General features: G+C 41.3%; 1 protein-coding gene across 2 annotated transcripts in view; it reads left to right on the top strand.

The window, feature by feature from the left end:
* MEST overlaps nt 1–18,825 on the top strand; it is a 425,711-nt gene that overhangs the window by 259,080 nt on the left and 147,806 nt on the right. For both annotated transcript variants that reach the window (XM_044088671.1, XM_044088670.1), the window contains one exon: nt 15,091–15,161. In XM_044088671.1, the coding sequence (XP_043944606.1) occupies nt 15,091–15,161 (71 nt within the window). The remainder of the gene's footprint in view (nt 1–15,090; nt 15,162–18,825) is intronic.

Here is an 18,825-nt window from a genome sequence, read left to right as displayed (position 1 = left end):
GTCACAATTGATAGCAAATAAAAATTCGACCTACACCTCTCTAAAACCATTAAAAAACACACATCAAACTAGGCTCTCTTTACCAAATTAATAATTTCCTAACTAGCCATTCTAGACTAAGCATCACCAGGACTCATCTCTTATCTACTGGTATCTATGCTCCTCCCATCTTTACAAACCTTAACAAAACTGACCTTACCAAACTTGAATCAGCCTACAATAAAATAGCCAAGTTTGCCACTAGCTCCCCATATAGATCCCACCACTGCTCTGCCCTACAACAAATAAATTGGCTAGAATTCCCACAACAACTAACCTATACCCAACTTGTCTTTACTCACCGACTAATGTACCAGCCAAACTGAACCCCGTTCCTACAACAATTACTCCAACCATATGCCAGCACTCAGCAACTCCAATCCTCACAAAAAACACTCCTCCAATTATTCAAAATCAACAAGAAAGCCAGGGACGTCCTCTATTCCCACCACATTTCTAAACTTTGGAACTGAATCTCCCAACATATCCTAAATGCTACCAACGTACACCAATTCAAAATTCTGCTCAAAGACCACCTCACTAACAGCTAGCTCTGCTCCTGCACCAAGACAAGCTAATATCAAATAAGCCCACATCAAATTTCATTCCTTAAATGTTATAGTGTCCACGTATACCCCACTTCCTCTTGTTAACAACCCCTATCAGCTACCTACAATAAGAGTATAATTTGATAATTCCTTTTCTTTTGTAAGGGTATACATATGTACATGTATTAAAGTATACTTAAATGATCAACTAAATATGGACCTCTGCCCTCAAAAAAATATATAGATATATACAACTTTAATATATTGTAATAACTTTCTCCTTTTCACTAAAGTGCCTATTGTATATTGTAATTTATTTGTTGTATCTAAATATTCCTGTTAAATTTTATGAAAAACTGACACTGTACCTGTCAATGTTGTTCTTGTTTTACTGGAGCTTTTCTCCCCAGGCCTCTGCAAAAACAAATAAATAAATAAATAAATAAATAAATAAATAAATATTTTGTCTTGCTTCTTCATCTCTGTAAAGTAGAAAGGAAAATGTCATAGCTCCACTTTGGAAAAATATGCTTTCTGTGTCTATATGCAATAAGTCATATCACAGAAAAGCAACAATCAAAAATTGTCTGTGTAAAATAACTAAACTAAAATAAAAAACAGTATTGATTTATATATTTATTTATTTATTGGGGCAGCACAGTGGGACAGTGAATGGAGTTGCTGCCTCACAGCTAGAGGTTCATGGGTTTGACTCTCAGCTGGGAACCCTTCTTTGTGGAGTCTGCATGTCCTCCCTATATTTCCATGGGCTTCCTCCAAGTGCTTTGTTTTCCTTTCAGATTCCAAAGACATGCAGAAGGTGGATTGGACACTTTAATTTGGCCAGTGTGAAGCTTAGCTCTAGATGATTGTCATTGTTGGAGTGATACCTCAACCTCATGTGCAGAAATGGAAAAGGGGGTGTGGATGTATGTATTTATTTATTTCTTTGTATATGTTTACCTGAAAAGTCTGACTGGACCATTTTGGACCTTTAGTTTAGATTATTTTTTCTTACTTTGCTGTAGTATTGTGGTTGTAGCAGTTTTTCTACTTTACAGTTTTTATTTTTTGTTTACTTGTGTGGTGTTTCTTTGATGTCATAACAGAAAAGCCTTCAGGCTTCATACAATGTGTGGCCTATGGCTATAAGACACCTTATTTGGATGCACACGCCAAGTGCATTTACTTTCTATGGGCTGCTCATCTAGATGAGCTGTACTCTGTTTATACTCATTGTGATGATCCACCACTGGACCAGTAATCAAAGATCCTCAATCCTCACCACTGGCAGCAGTGGGGGACGTACACTGGGGGGATGACAAGTACACACACAGTATTTCCAGATGCAGCTCTCTGCATCAAATGCAATTTCCCTTAAGAGCATACAGAGACCACAGTCAGTCCGGGTCTGGTTTATACCTCTTTCTCCAGATCCCCAGTAAGACTCCCCAGTGGCACAGCTACATAGTTGAGATCTCAGCTGAGTGACCAAGGGAAGACCTACCAGCACCCTGTCTGTCCAACCAGTGCTTCATGTCCCTGCCTAAGTAGTTCACACACACACACACACACACACACACACACACACACACACACACACACACCTGGAAAAGGCTGATACTGGTTTACTAGCTATGCCCCCTTCTGCCAAGACTATAAGTTAGTTACTGCTGCCACCAGTCAACTCTTTATCAGCTACTTTAAGGCCCTTAGCAAAGGGTGTCCAATCTTACCGTGTAATATTAATATTAATACAAATGTTAATTTGACCAAGAGCAATGCTGTTAAGAGTGGCCCACACAGTGTCACCAAATAAATATGCAAGAACTCTCAAAACTTAAATATCTCTGCACAGATCAGCCACAATAAAAGGTTTAAATATATTGAATAATAAATAATAAAAGAGCAAGACAATATTAAATATATATTCACAGTGACATCAGAGTTCAAAATCGCAGGAAATATTTAAAACAACACTGAAGGATAGTCTCAAATAAATAAATAAAGAAATATATCTAAACTAAGCTTCCCTATATTCCTAACTGCATCTAAGAGAGTTACTATACCGTAGAAACTTACTTCATTAGAGCAAGGCAGATGTTGTGGTGAATGGTTCTTGTCAGGTCCAAGACAGAATACAGAATGCTCTAGTTCCCAGACAAAACCCCCACTGCTGGAAGCTTCGCAGTGTTTAGCATTTACCTGTGAAAATACATAGACCTCAGATCTTTTGCAGATGCTGGAAGTCATAAAACAATTTCATTTTTCCACATTTCAAGACTAGTAATTATTTTACTCTAAAGACAATACAGAAAGCTCCCTAGTACAGACATTGTGTCTCTGGCTAACCTATAAAGTAATTTAATTTCAGTTATTTTTCTGACGTTTGCTGAACTGAAGTTAACCTCTTTTTAAAATATATTTTAAACAGTTCATAGGTATGTACTAGGCTAATGGCCCTGGAGCCTTTACAAGCCTAGCCCATAGGATTACCATGGCATTGTGACACCCAACCTTAGTTCCCAGTGCCTCTGTCGAGTAAAGCCACTGGAGTGATCCCTGGGGTGAATTTTCTATTTCCCATCCGCTCATCAAGATTTCTCTTGAAGAGGGCCAGTAAGGTGCTCTGCTTGACATGTATGGGAAGTCTATTTCATAGCATGGGCAGTCTCTGGGTTATGAACCTGTCCCTCCAGCATGTTCTGTTGATTGTGGTAATGAGGTTGAGGTCTCTGGAGCGTGTGGTGCAGAGGGATTAGGATTTCTTCAGATGTAGCATTTCTAACAGAGCTGAGTCAGACATGGCTTTGTAAGTCAAGCAGAGATCGCCCCTAAGTAGACGATATGAGACAGAGAATAGTTGGAGTTTTTTTAGTCTGTCCATATAGGACTAGTGTTTAAGGCCTATGTTCCTCTTTGTGAGGTACTTTTGCGGCCTCTCCAGTTGTTGAAGGTGTCTAGTTAGGTACATGCCAAATCGGGCATTATACTCGATGACTGGCCTAATGAGGGAAGAGTAAAGGGAGACAATGACCTCTTTCTTCCTGGATGCAAAACCCTTAGTAATGAGATGTGCCACATAGAAGGCCTTTCTGACCACAGTGGCAGTGTGGTGGTCAAAAGAGGGGATGCTGTCAACCTGTGTTCTCAGATCTCTTATAATGCCTTCTGTGTTCAGTGGACTACCACTGATGTGGTAATTCATGGGAACTTTGTTTCTCCCAAAGAGGATGATGACACATTATTTGGGATTGAGCTTAAGGCCATGGTTCTGCCAGCAGTTGTTGGTCTCAGTGAGGCTTTTGTGTATGATGTCAACATCACTTGGGGAGTTGATAATAGTTCCCAACTTGCAATTGTCTGCGAACTTTGTCATTCAGTGTCCCTTCATGTTGACCTGGACTTAAGAGAAGTAGATACCAAACAGGAGAGGACCCAGGACCGAACCCTGTGGGACTCCACTCGTGACTGATCAGCAGTCTGGCTTGGAGTCAGCTACTTTCACACTATGGGTTCTACCTGTGAGCCAGTTTGTAACCCACCTAGTGATATAGGGGTTGATGCCTAGCTTAGTGAGTTTTTCTATGATTCCTGAGTGGGGAATAGTATCAAAGGCCTTGGCCAGATCAAGGTAGGCTGTATGGAACCACCTTGCCTTTATCCACAGCTCTGGTAACTGACTCAAAGAAGTTGACCAAGTTGAGCATTCATGATCTACCCTTCACAAAATCAAACTGTGTGGGATCCAGTGTTTGGAGATTCCCTATATCCTTGTTTATTAGGTCCACGATGATGCGTTCCATAGCTGTGCATATCAGACACGTCAGGCTAATGGTGCGATAGTTTCCAGGGTCTGTAGTCACTCCCCCCCTTGTGGGGAGGGATGACTGTAGCAGTTCTCCATTCAGTAGGGACAAAGCCTGAGGTGAGGCTGTGATTGAACAGGGCACACAGGAGAGGTGCCAGTTCTCTCTGTAGTTCATGTAGAACAGAGCCAGGGATATTGTCAGGTCCCATAGAATCTGTATTCTTGGCCTTGGACAGTGCTGTTTTAACCTGTGCAGCAGTAATACTGGGTGTCTGGCAATCTACTTGTATTGTGACTGGTCCTTTGAGGGGGAGAGAGGAGTAAAGTTGGCACAATCTGCTGGCCAGTATATTGGCAATATCTGTTGGCTCGGTGTAGGAGGTACAACTGTGCAGTAGCTCAGAGGAAATCTGGGTATTGCCGCAGATATTCTTTACATAACTATAGAATGTCTTGTGGCTGTCTTTACTATCTACTACAGTATTGCATGTACATGTCTATTCTTTTCCAGTAGGTCACACTGTGGTTGCATTTTTAGCACAAGCACTTTATAAAATACCTTTTTAACACACATGTCTGTACATACCAGTTCGATATACACATGACATATACTTCTAATAGAGTTGTAACACAAGCACCATATGTAAATCATATTGATATTTACAAATGACATCATTATTTACAAAATTCCAGATAGCTGTGTTGGCAGTATCCCCCTTTGTCACACCTCCCCCCCCTCGAAGACTCAAGCTAGTTTTTCAAGTGACCCTTGAGAAACATTGCTTCAGCAGGATGAGCGTATCTGGGAATACATTACCCCATTCCCTGTCTTGAGATCTCAGCTGCCTTTGCATTGCTGACCCCATTACAGCGCTGCACTGTCCCATCATATGCCTGCAATCCTAGGCTCCACCATAGTAATTTGTGCCCACCTGGTGCAGCACCATGTGGATACAGGACCCCAAAGGCCTGTGACAGTGCTCAGATTTTTTGAACATGGGTAGGGGATAGTTGCCGGGACATTGCTACTCCTTCCACTGAGGTGTCAGTCCGAGCGTCACTGACAAGATCAGTCAGCAGATCCCCCTCAGACTCCTCCTGCTATGCACTGCAAATATTTAGCACCAGGGCCTCCCTACCATGGTAAGGTTTCATGGTGTTAACATGGTACAATTTGTGACCCTGCCTCCTGTGTAGCAGTTCTACCATGTAGTTAACAGCACTGACCTTCCTTTCCACTTTGAAGGGTCCCTCCCAAGCTGCCTGCAGCTTGTTGTATCTGACAGGAATGAGAACCATTACCTGCTGCCCTACAGCATACTCTCTAGCTTGAGCATTCCTGTCATACCAGACCTTTTTCTGCTGTTGGACTCCTGCCAGGTTCTCCTGGGCCAAGCCCATGAGTTCCTCAAGGCTTGTCCTGAGGTTTAAGACATATGCCACAACAGACTCCTTGTGGGATTCACATTTACCCTTCCACTCATCATGAATCCATATCTAGCGGTCCCCTCCCCCTATGCCCATACAGCAACTCAAAGGGTGAAAAACCTGTGGATTCCTGGGGCATCTCTCTGTAGTCAAGCAATAGATGGGCAAATATTTGTCTCACTCCCTCTTAAACTGTCTGCAAATGCCTGTAGCATGTTCTTTAGTGTAGAGTTTAACCTCTCCACCACAGGTGGGGATGGTAGGGGGTGGTCTTTATGTGCTTCACCCCACAGCACTCCCACAGACAGGCCAGCAGGTCTGACATGAAATTGGCACCTCTGTCAGTCAGTATTTCTTTTGGGGAACCTACCCTACTGAAAATCTCTAACAAAGCATTTGCCACCTTTTCTGGCTCAACGGAGGATAGGGCAACTGCCTCAGGGTATCTGGTAACATGCTCTACTACCAGTAGGATATACCTCTTTCCTGTGGAACTTGGGGTACTCAGAGGGCCCACAATATCTACAGCTACCCTCTGAAATGGCTCCTCAATCACAGGCAAAGGCACCAAAGGAGCTTTGGCCTTGTCTCTTGCCTTGCCTACCTTGTGGCACTGCTCACAGGTCCTGCAATACCCTGTTACATCCCTGGAAATCCCAGGCCAATAAAAGTTATAAGTCTCTTTGTATGCTTTATGCCCATATGACCTGCAAAGGAAATGGCATGGGCTATTGCTAGAACTGCCAGATAGTAGGCTCTGGGCACTACCAGTTGCTGTATTACCTCACCCTCTAGTATGCTAGTCCCAGTATACAGATTCCCCCTTTCCTTGAGAATCAGGTGCCTCCCTATCTACCACCCTCAAGCCTTGTAATGTAGGGTCTGAGAGCTGAGTCTGTCTCACCTCTCTCTTTGTAACCCTTCCCAGCTCCCCTTCCATAGGAAGTCTGGTATTCTCTGACAGCGGTGCCTCACTGTCAGCCTGGGTACTATTACTCACCTCTGCCCTTGCAGTCACTTTGTCCAAGGTAACATCAGTACCCACAAGCAGCTATGGCTCACCGTCAGTTTCACTGCTACAGGGTAGCTCCTTTCCTGAAGTAGCCACCTCACCAGTCCTGGCTTTAAGTATGTGATCTGTCTGGGTCCCTCCCAGGCTACCAGACCCACTTGTCTCCAAGCCTGACTGCATATAACTGCATGCACACAAGGTGCTGCCTTATCAAAATGATTACCTATAAGGACATGTGCAAGGATATCCTCAAACACAACTACTTGCTTGCTTCCTTTTCCACGCTCCCAGTCAAGGTGAACCCCAGCCAAAGCTATTTCAAATGGGGTCCCTCCTAAAGCTCTGACTGGGGTAGACTGCCCAAGTAAGTAGTTCTCCCCTTTAACCACTGCAGGCTTCACAATGGTTAGGTCAGAGGCTGTGTCTCTCTTAGCAGTGGCCTGTTTCCCCATCTACTAAGATAGCATATAACCTATTGTTGTAGTTTGGTATCATTGTTCTCTGCAGACAACTTACCATTGGAATTCTGTCATTCCCACTTGCTGGCTCTCCTACCTTTTGTTCCCCACCTTGCATGGATATCTATGCATTACATGTCTCCACTGATTGCATTTAAAACATTTAACCCTTGATCCTGGCCATGTACCTGACCTTGTGGCTTCCCCTGCTCCTGGCGGACTCTGTTGGGGCAGTTTAGTCTGCCCACTATGGGTTTCCTTAGACCCATGAGCTGCACTGGGTATCTCTTTTCTGTGTAGTGATGCCCTGCTTGCTAGGTATATATGTCCCTTTTTCCTGAAGTCATTTGCGGTATTGCATTCCCTGTCTGCCAACTAGATTCTCATGTCCTTAGGCAAAGTGCGTAAGGGCTTGTTCCCTCACCAAAAGGTCTGCCAGCCATTCACAAGTGGTGACCTGACACCCACCCACTCACCCACATATGAAAATAAGTGCTTAACTCAGTAACATAATCACACACACTTTCATCTCCCTTGTGTGAATGCTCACAAAATTTTTTTTTCTGTAGGCTTCAGGTGTTAACTTAAAACACGCTAATAAACAATTTTTAACTGTATTATACTTTAAACAATCAGTATTAGACAATTTAGAAACAGCAGTTACAGCTTTTTCGTGGAGGAAGGAGGTCAGTAACCATACCCAGAGCCCTTGGTCAACATTATACTGTTTACAAACCCTTTCAAATATATGAATAAAAATATCAAAATTATCCCCCTCTGTAAATTGTGGAAGAAATTTACTGACCTTTATTTCTTCTGGGGTTGGGTTACTCTCGTCCCTATTACCTCCATGACCCTGGCTGAGAGTCAACATCTCTTTTCATGTTGCCTCTGCCTATCATTTTCTTTGGCTTCCAGATGTCTCAGTCTCTCTGCTGATTCTGCTTCGACCTCCAAACGCTGCAGTCTCTCTGCTGATTCTATTTCCAAATGTTTGGCCTCCAGTTCAAGTCTCTTTAAGTCTAGATGGATTTTTAAGTCCTCTGATGCAAAGTTGAACTGTCTATTTTCTGAGAGGTGTGCATCCCTAAGGTCAGTCTGGCGCTCCTTGGTTGCTGATCTGTGATGCAGCTGTGACTAAGGCTGCAGCCATTTCTGCTTTAGTCAGATTGGCATGCACCAATCCTTTGTCTTGGCACATCTCACCCAACTGGCTCCTTCTCAGCTTGCTGTACTCCCCTGCTGACATACTTGCCTGCTCTCCCTGACTAACTAAGCTAACAAAAAAATAAATAAAACTAATATGATATGATATGAAACTCTGAATGTCTACCATGTGGCTGCTTGAAAGTACAAACACCTTCTTTAGAGACCACTGTTTACAGGATACAGGAGTTAAATATCCACACCATTGAATCTTAATATGTGGATATCCCACCACTGCTACCAATATGTGATGACCCACCACTGGACCAGTAATCAAGGACCCTCAGTCCTCACCACTGGCAACAATGGAGGATGTACACTTGGGGGGATGACAAGTACACACATGGTATTTCCAGATGCAGCACTCTGTATCTAGTGCAATTTCCCCTTAAGAGCACCCAGATACCACAATCAGTCTGGGGCTGGTTTCTCCCTCTTCCTCCAGATCCCCAGTAAGACTCCCCACTGGCACAGTTATAGAGTTGAGATCTCAGCTGAGTGACCAAGCCAAGACCTACCAGCACTCTCTCTGTCTAACCAGTGCTTCATGTCCCTGCCCAAGTAGCTAACACACACATTCTTTGAGGTATGATTTACACACACACACACACACACACACACACACACACACACACACACACACACACACACACACACACACACACACACACACCCCTGGGAAAGGCTGGCTTAGGTTTACTTGCTATGACCCCTTCTTTGCCCTCATGATCAAATCACACTAACTGTGGGTAAATCCTGATACACCTGCACACAGTCATGGATTATTGCTCAGTTATATTATATTATATTATATTATATTATATTATATTATATTATATTATATTATATTAATTTCATGTGTTACTCCATTAAACCATATCTTTACTGTCAAAATTAGTGATAAGTGTAATACACTTGAGATCACTTATAAATTATATATTTTTTAAACTGAGCAGCAGTAGCACAGTAGACAGCATTGCAGCACCTCATTATTTGTTCCCCAGTTCATTTCTCAGCTAGTGTGACTTCTGTTTGGAGTCTGCATGTCTCCTGTACTGATGTTGATTCTTGCTGGTTTCTATAGTTTTTCTTTCAACATCCTAGATATGTGCTTTATGTTATATAAATGCACTGTAGAGAAACTACTGACTGTTTTTCTTCTTCTGTATCATACTTATTAACTATTTTAATAAGAAACTTCATTCTAGTCAGGTTTTTATTCCTCGCATCTACTAGACGTATCACAAAAGTCATGCCAAATCATTATTGTTGCTTTATATTTGTTAAATTTTATCAGACTTTTGCCATTGCCCTTTCTCAGCCTGCATTTGTTTTGTGAACATTTATCCATGTTTAAGTTGATTTAAATCATACTTATCTTGACTCAAAATATATGTAAACACTTTTACTGAATGTATCCACTTATGTCATATCTGTACAATCTTCTTTGTATAATCTCTTGCAGCTGTTCATAGGTTCATAGGGGTGTACTAGGCTAATGGCCCTAGAGCCTTTACAAACCTAGCCCATAGGAGTACCCTGGCATTGTGCCACACGACCTTAGTTCCTAGTATCTCTGTTGAGTAGAGCCACTGGAGTGATCCCCGGGGTGAAATTTCTATTTCCCATCCACTCATCAAGATCTCTCTTGAAGAGGGCTATTGAGGTGCTTTGTCTGACATGTAAGGGAAGTCTATTCTGTAGCATAGGCAGTCTCTGGGTTATGAACCTGTCCCTCCAGCACGATCTGTTGATTGTGGCAATGAGGTTGAGATTTCTGGAGCATGTGGTGTGGAGAGATTCAGATTTCTTTAGATGTAGCATTTCTAACAGGGCTGGGTCAGGCATGGCTTTGTAAGTCAAATAGAGATTGCGTCTAAGTAGGCGATATGAAACAGAGAATAGTTGGAGTTTTTTGAGTCTGTCCTTATAGGACAAGTGTTTAAGGCCTACTATCCTCTTTGTGAGGTACTTTTGTGACCTCTCCAGTTGTGGCAGGTGTCTAGTGAGGTACATGCCAAATGGGGCATTGTACTCGATGATTGGCCTAATGAGGGAAGAGTAGATGGAGACAATGACCTCTTTCTTCCTGGATGCAAAACCCTTAGTAATGAGATGTGCCGCATAGAAGGAATTTCTGACTACAGTGGCAGTGTGGTGGTCAAAAGAGAGGTTGCTGTCACCCTGTGTTCCCAGATCTGTTATAACGCCTTCTGTGTTCAGTGGACTACCATTGATGTGGTAATTCATTTTCCCAAAGGGGATGACAACACATTTTTTGGCATTGAGCTTAAGGCCATGGTTCTGACAGCAGTCATTGGTCTCAGTGAGGCATTTGTGTAGGATGTCAATATCACTTCGTGTGTTGATAATAGCTCCCAACTTGCTAACGTCTGTGAACTTTGTCAGTCAGAGTCCCTTCGTGTTGTCCTGGACTTCAGAGAAGTAGATATCAAACAGGATAGGACCCAGGACCGAACCCTGTGGGACTCCACTCATGACTGGTCAGCAGTCTGACTTGGAGTCAGCTACTTTCACACTGTGGGTTCTATCTGTGAGCCAGTTTGCAACCCACCCAGTGATATAGGGGTTGATGTCTAGCTTACTGAGTTTCTCTATGATTCCTGACTGGGGAATGGTATCAAAGGTCTTGGCCAGATCAAGGTAGGCTGTATGAACCACCTTTTCCTTCATCCACAGCTCTGGTGACTGACTCAAAGAAGTCGACCAAGTTGAGCAGGCATGATCTACCTTTCACAAAGCCAAACTGTGTGGGATCCAGAGTTTGGAGAATCCCTATATCCTTGTTTATTAGGTCCATGATGATGTGTTCCATAGCTTTGTATATCAGACCCGCCAGGCTAATGGGGGCGATAGTTCCAGGGTCTGTAGTCAATCTTCCTTTGTGGAGAGGGATGACTGTAGCAGTGCACAATTCAGTATGGACAAAGCCTGAGGTGAGGATGTGATTGAACAGGTTACACAGGTGAGGTGCCAGTTCACTCTGTAGTTCATGTAGAACACAGCCAGGGATATTGTCAGGTCCCATAGAAGCTGTATTCTTGGCAGTGGACAGAGCTGTTTTAACCTGTGCAGCAGTAATACTGAGTGTCTGGCAATCTACTGTTAATGTGATAGGTCCTTTGGGGGGAAAGAGGGGTAAAGTTGGCACTGAATCTGTCGGCCAGTATATTGGCAATATCTGTTGCCTCAGTATAGGAGGTACCATTGTGCAGTAGCTCAGAGGAAATCTGGGTATTGCTGTGGAGATTCTTTGCATAACTGTAGAAGGCCTTGTGGTTGTCTTTACTATCTGCTGCAATTCTGTTTTCATAGCTAGCTTTAAAGGATTTGATGACAGATCTCAAATTTGTTGAGGCTGATAAGGGAGTTTTTCCAGTCTTGGTATTTAACCTTGTTCCGCATCAGTTTCCTCTTTCTACTGTAGAGTTTGTTTATGGCAGGGGACCACCAGATTGGCTTCCTTTTTTTGGAGGAGTGCGTCTTGGTTCTATTGGATATGGTGAGAACCATGCATTTGTGTCCGTGTTCGTATAGTGGCATTGGTGTATGATTTGGCGGTCCTGCAACTATTCTTCCTTTGCATGGGTGCCATGAAGTTAGCCACCTCTGCTTTTAGGAGCCCAAAGTTAGCTTTGGAGAAGTTTTTCGTGGTGGTTACCTTTGCTGCGGGTGGGATGAGGGTGGGAGGGATTTGGATTTCCAAGGTGATTAATTTGTGGATGGATTTAACCAGGGAGGAGTTGACTATTGGTGTAGTGCAACAGTTGCTCATGTTAGTAATGACCATGTCATGGATGTTGCTATGTCTAGTGGGGGTAAGAACGAGCTGGTCCAGGGCATTGGAATTAATGAATTCCAGAAAACGTTGGGCAAGTGTATTGGTACATGAGTAGTTTCCCCAATTAATGGAGGGGTAGTTGAAGTTGCCCAGTATGAGAGTGTTAGGTTAACCCTAATATTCTCTAGGGTGCTTAGGAATGTAGAGTATGAGTCTTGGGATGTGGTCGGGGACCTATAGCAGACTACGACCTAAATCACTGTCTTTCCCAATGTTAGCTGCACCTGAAGTATCTCTGATGCATTATGTTGGGCTACCAGTCTGGAGGTGTGCATATCCTTTATGAATATGGAAACACCACTGCCTTTGGAGCTTCGGTCCAAGTTCTGGGACTGAAAGGTGTGGAATGAGTTATAACCTGGTAGTACAGGGATGCTTTCTGCTGCCTTGAGCCAGGTCTTTGTTACAGCACAAATGTCGATGTTCTGCATTTTAAGGAGTGCTTCAAGCGAGTGCATTTTGAGATTTAGCCTTCTAGCATTGAGAGGCATGACACTCACTGCCTAAAAAAGGCATTATAGGGGTGGCAAGAGCCTTGGCCAGTATCAGGAAGCTCAGGGATGACAGATGCAGGCCATCTCTGGCAAAGCATCGAGGTCTGTAAATCATGTCATCCCAGGCAGACAGATAATGGATCCCCTTAGAATGACACCAGAAACTGAACTAGACCCACATGGCCCAGCTCTATTACTATAAGTAAAATAAATAGTAAATCAGAGTAAATAATATATTAAGTTGCATATCCAGTTATCAGATGTATAAACAAAAGATGAATTTATCTTGTGATCTTACAAAGCCAGTAGATTATTTGACTTCTGGTTGGCAGTGCTTCCCATTTAAAAACAAATGCACCAGAGAGAGATAGTTTTGGGAGGGTGGCCTAATGGTTAAGATGTTTGCCTTACAAACACAAGGTACATGGTTTGAATCTCACAGGGGATAAATGGCTAGGCTTAAAATGGTTCACAAGGGCAGTTAGCCTAGTACTAATCTATGAACCTATAAGATAATTCATGCTCGCTAATAAGTACTGTCTTAAAAAAATAGATATTTATGTATATTTAAAAGGATGCATTTTTTATTTAATTAATTTAAGAAGCAATTCCACCAGTTACAAGTGAATGTTTTCAGAAACAGCATATAATGCTGTTTCATTAAGTGACTTTCTCAATCCTACAACTTTTCAAGTAGAGAATAAGGAAATCAAATCCAGAGAAATGTGATGGATAACCTTATAGGCAGAGCATAACCTGCTTAACGGACAGATATATTCCAGGTTACAGTTTAAAAGGTAGAGAATGCACTGAGTCATTACTCTACAAAATACAAGATGGAATTGGAAAAGCCGTTCTGAAGGGGTAATCGGGTCAAAACCAGTTAAACATCTATGACTGTGTGGCATAGAGAAATACAGCCCTGACGATGAAACAGGCAGCCCAAGATTGGTTAGCAGGTCAAGGGCTGGAAGAACTGGACTGGGGAGTGGGAGAGTGAGTGGCTTATGCCAGATCATAACAGTAACATGTCAAAGAACAACATTTGCCATTATTATTATATTTTGTTGCAACTTAACAGTCAGAAGTGGCGTACCTTCTCAGAAGGTGCACAGTTCACTTCGACAGTGTGTTTATTTTATATCCAAATAGGTTATTAAGAATACTGATTTATGTTTATTATTACTGTGTGTTGCCTTAAGTAAACTGAACTATGGCTTCTTGCATAAAGCTAACAAAATTCAGCATTTCACAATGCTCTTGTTGTCCCATTTACTATCTAGTTTTTACCTCAGAGCTGTTTGACCATTTCTTGCAAAATGTAATGAAAATACTGTGTACTAAATCATCAACAGACCAGAAGGGCAAAATTGAAAAATTTCCAGTATTCAAGGCATTGTTTCTTTTACTGCTTGCAGAGTGATGCTTATTATAATTTTTTCTCCATTTTTCATTGTCACCAGACCTGTAGCTGGGGCATGGTAAAAGGGGCAGTTGTGTGCAAGCTGTTAGAAAGTGTAATGTGTGTACTGTTAGTATTCATTTGAGTGAATGCTGGCAATGCCAGCGTGTTTGGATGTAACTGTAGTTTGTTTTTTTTTTTTTAATAATCTCCTCTGGACTCCCAGTTATTTTTAACTTACATAATGCTCCGCTGGCTTGGCTCTTAGTGGGCTCAAAGAGCCAAGACAGAACCTTGGCTCTTCTTCAAAGATCCCAGCCTTGCCCAGCTTTACTTCTGGCCATGTGATAGTAGCAAGGAATCAAAGGATCGAGGACATTTTAAACTCCGTGCAGTTTCTAGGCAATCTGGTTCCAAAGATGACATTTTGAGAAATACCTTCTCCTCTCCAAATTGCTCTGTACCTGGTGCCTTGCTTCTCCTGCCCTAGAAGTGCTTTGTCTAAGCTGTCTGTTCATTTGTAGAGATGTTCGTAGCTGACAGGTACAGCACACATGAAATGAAGCATCATTCTGTGCTCGTTCTACGAAACAGTATTAAAAAAGCACAGCACATTTGTAAATCACCATAATGACCATCTAGGTCTCTGTTCAGTAGGAAGGATGAGTGTGCATGATTACATAGTGCTGCATTAGATTTAGTATCTCTCTGGGATTCGTTATTTGATTCCTGTTTCTCTACTTGCTGAATGTGAAATATTTTGCACATGTACCGATTTTCCTCTTTCCTGTCAAATGTACTGAAGGTCTTCATTTTCTGCACTTATTTAGGTCCTTAAAGATGCTGGCTTGCTTGCTTCAGTTCTTACCAGATTTATGAACTATTTCTTTTTCTCCAGAGGGTGAGTCATGCTTTTAATTATGTATTTTTATTTTTTCATGGATACATTTTGTCATATTTTCTTTTTTGTTATGCACCCCAAACAAATACACTGTAAGGAGACTGTTGAAGAAATGATGCTTAATGATTGATGTTCAGTATCTTGTGTTTTTTGCTTCACATTTATGCTCTGTCATTTGCTTCTGACATATAATGTGTACTTAACATTTTCTTTTGTTTCAGTAACCCTGCTCACTGCTATAGGACATTAGCAAAAACCTCCACTGCACTCACATACACAGCTTATGCCTTAAACATTTGTCATTGCCTTACTTATGTGATATCAGTTTCCATTGGCAGTGACTAATAACTGGAATATGACAGAGAGAATGCTACAAAACTGGCATAGTATGTGTCTAACCAACTCTTAGTAGCATCTCATTCCACTTTGGAGAACATGACTAAGGTGCTTAAGATGGTGCCACTTACTGGCTGTGCTGTCTTGATATGAATTTGAACACTTATGTGTCATGTGACAGAGTTACCTAGAAAGGAATTACTTGGAGGAACAGACTTTTGGATCAGTACTAAAGTGGTATGATTTTAGTACACTTTTGTGCAGGCCATGGATTAGCCAGAACAAACACCTTGTTTAAACATAAGTAAACTCGTAAATGTACTTGGTAAAGATAGTGATACCCTTTGTGGTTGTGACATCAGACTTGAGTCTGTGTGTTTTGGACAATTGAGTGAATGAGGGCAGAACTTTCAGAATCATTACCATTTGCTGATGAGGTGAATTTGCTTGCCTGGGCACCTGGGAAGACAAAGCTATCACTGAGAGTTGTTTGGGAATATCCGCTGAAGGTTTCTCTGCAAGTTTTCAACTCTTTACTCTAGAAAGAGTATGACTATGTTATAAGTGAGGTCACTTTACCTAAGACTGTCTCACAGTGAGTGTGACTATTTGTAGCTTGTGCAGGATTCTATGGCCAGGCCAGTTAGAGGTACACCTCATTACCAATGTATTACACCTTTGTTTAATGGCCTATACTAGATCCTGCTCAGTCATCATATCATCTTTAAAATCTTGGTGTTAGTGTATTTGTCCATGCATGACTTGGGTTCCATTTACCTGAAGGAGTCTGTTGTGCTGTTCCACCCTCCTCAGACTTTGTGGTGTGCTTCACACAGGCTGCAATGGTTCTACAGGTGGAGCTGAAACATCTGCTTTTTATTCCATAGCTTATCAGGCCCTTTATCTGTAGCACTCATTCCATATTGATTTAGGGTATCTGGCACACTGTCTGGCTTTCACAGGTCAGTGGTATTTGAAAGTGGGGATTTTCCATTTTGCTATTCTTACTCAGTTTGCTTTTATAAACAGTGTTATTGCTAATTCACTGGTATGTTGATTTTTACTGTATATTATTTCGTTCTTTCCCACGGCAGTCTTGTTTCACCTTGCTATACTTTTCAGTTTTTACTTTATTTTGCAGAATACCATGTTTTCAGTTTACATTTATTATACTGTTTTTTAATGTGATTTATTTTTAGCGGCCTTTGTTAAAAAGCACCTTAATTAAAACTGAAGTTGTAGATTATGTTAATCCCCTAGCTGTTACGTTGCATCAAGGAGCTTTACCTGAGTGGCAGTTTGTGCCTGACTTTGTGTTAACAGAAAGAACCAGTGGGAAGCACCATCCAAGACAGAAACTGCCAAGCATGTAATGATAACAGACAGTTGTTGTGATTTAACTAAATGATACTAGTTTACGACATAAGCAATCATACATTTATATAAATGAAAACAAACCACACTGACAAAATCCTATTTGCAAGCATTTTACATCACAAACCATACTAACACACTCCCAGTTGCAAACATTATACATCACTTATAATCTACCCAATCATTTTCATTCAAACATTATATAGCTCATTTAAGTCCTGCCTTCTTTTAAACATCATTCCACCCCTGCATGTGTTGTTCCCACAGTTCCTAGTTTTCCTATGTTGTTTGTGCCTACCCTTTACTAAATATCTCAATTCCAGTTGTTTCATCTATATTACTATATTCACTACTTCTAATATTGTTGGTTTAGATTCTTAGCTGAGCATCTGAGAGATTGAACAGCAGTTTTATGTTTGGATAGGCCTTTTTCCTTTTCGTGGGGGTAGGGACTTGTTTGCACCTGTCCTCTCCATGTTTGATGGTGTGTTTTGCTGTGGGGAGGGCGTATTTTTCCATTTTCTAGTAATTGCTTTTTTGGCAGCCACCATAATTAGACACAGCAAGTTCTTACCATGTCTAGGCAATTCCAATTTTGTATCATAGCTCAGAAAAATCTCCCTCGTCACACCAATCCACCCACCCAGCATCTGCGACAGTGTATCCTGCAGGGAATCCTTAAAGTCTGCCAGCCCACTGCACTCCCAGAAAATATATTACAAAGTACCTCCTTCTTCCTCATCACACCTCCAACATTTGCTGTCTAACTGACGAAAAATTCTCTGGAGTCTACTTGGGGTATAAAAATATCTATGTAAACATTTCCAAGCAAAAATCCTATATCTGTGGAACTAGACACAAGCACAAACTGGTAAAATAAACAACTGAATAAATGAAACCTGCTGAAGAATCACACTGAACATTTGCTGAATAGCTTTAATTGAAGCGCTTTTCTTACTCTGTAGCAAGACTTCTTCAGATAACAAATACTCACAATAAAACTAATTATATACAAAGTATATTAATCATGTGATCAACTAGCACCAGTAAAACCACACACACAACCCTTCCATACAATGAATACTGACATTTAACCCTTCAGATTCTTACTGAAAAGGTAGAATATAAAACTAAATATAAGAACACAAAGAAGCTCCTATCCAAAGAAATATATTTAAAACTATTCTCACCGCAATATAAAATTATATATATTGTATATAGTTTAAAAATAAAAATAAATACAAATACATACATATATTAGTTAAACAAAGTCCAGCATTATCTGCTTAGGCTTTTCAATTTTAAAACACAAAAAATGGATTTTTGCAGTTTTATCATGTCATGTGAATATTTGATTAAAGCTTCTTCCATTTTTTCCAGCCTTTTGTTGTTTGTCTTGATATACTTCATCAGCGTTTCGTTTATTTTAAACAGGTCTGTGTGCAGTTGTCTTATATCTTCCTGTAGATTACTGGAATTCATGTCTGGAGGTTGCACTGCTTTTTGCTGAACAGCTGCAGAACTTTCTCCAATCAGTGTTTCTTTCTCACTTTTTGTAGGAGATTTTCTTCCAGATGTTCTGTAGTTCTTTTTTTCTGGCATCCAGGCAGTACACTTAGTAACCAGTTACTGAAATTTACCCATAAACACAAGTCTACTTGTCTTCTGTCCTGAGTTTCTGTTTTCACACTGGGAGAGTTAGAATTAAGCTGTTACTCAATATGCAGCCATCTTGGAAGTCATCATTATTGCTTGCTTATTATGCACAGATGATGGCTGGTCCATGGAAAATTGTCTTACATGAAACTGGTCCATGATGCAAAAAAAGTTGGATGCCACTGGTTTAGACTGTAGAGATGTGGTGACTGACATAGTTCGGATAATAATTTTGGCCATAAGGTTGCATGAGTGAGTTAACTGGGATAATTGTTTAGGTTATAGAGTTGTGATGACT

Source organism: Protopterus annectens, chromosome 11.part0, assembly GCF_019279795.1.
Source record: "Protopterus annectens isolate FY-2018-M chromosome 11.part0, PAN1.0, whole genome shotgun sequence".
Classification (NCBI taxonomy): domain Eukaryota; kingdom Metazoa; phylum Chordata; order Ceratodontiformes; family Protopteridae; genus Protopterus; species Protopterus annectens.
This window is presented reverse-complemented; position numbering and strand designations above follow the sequence as displayed.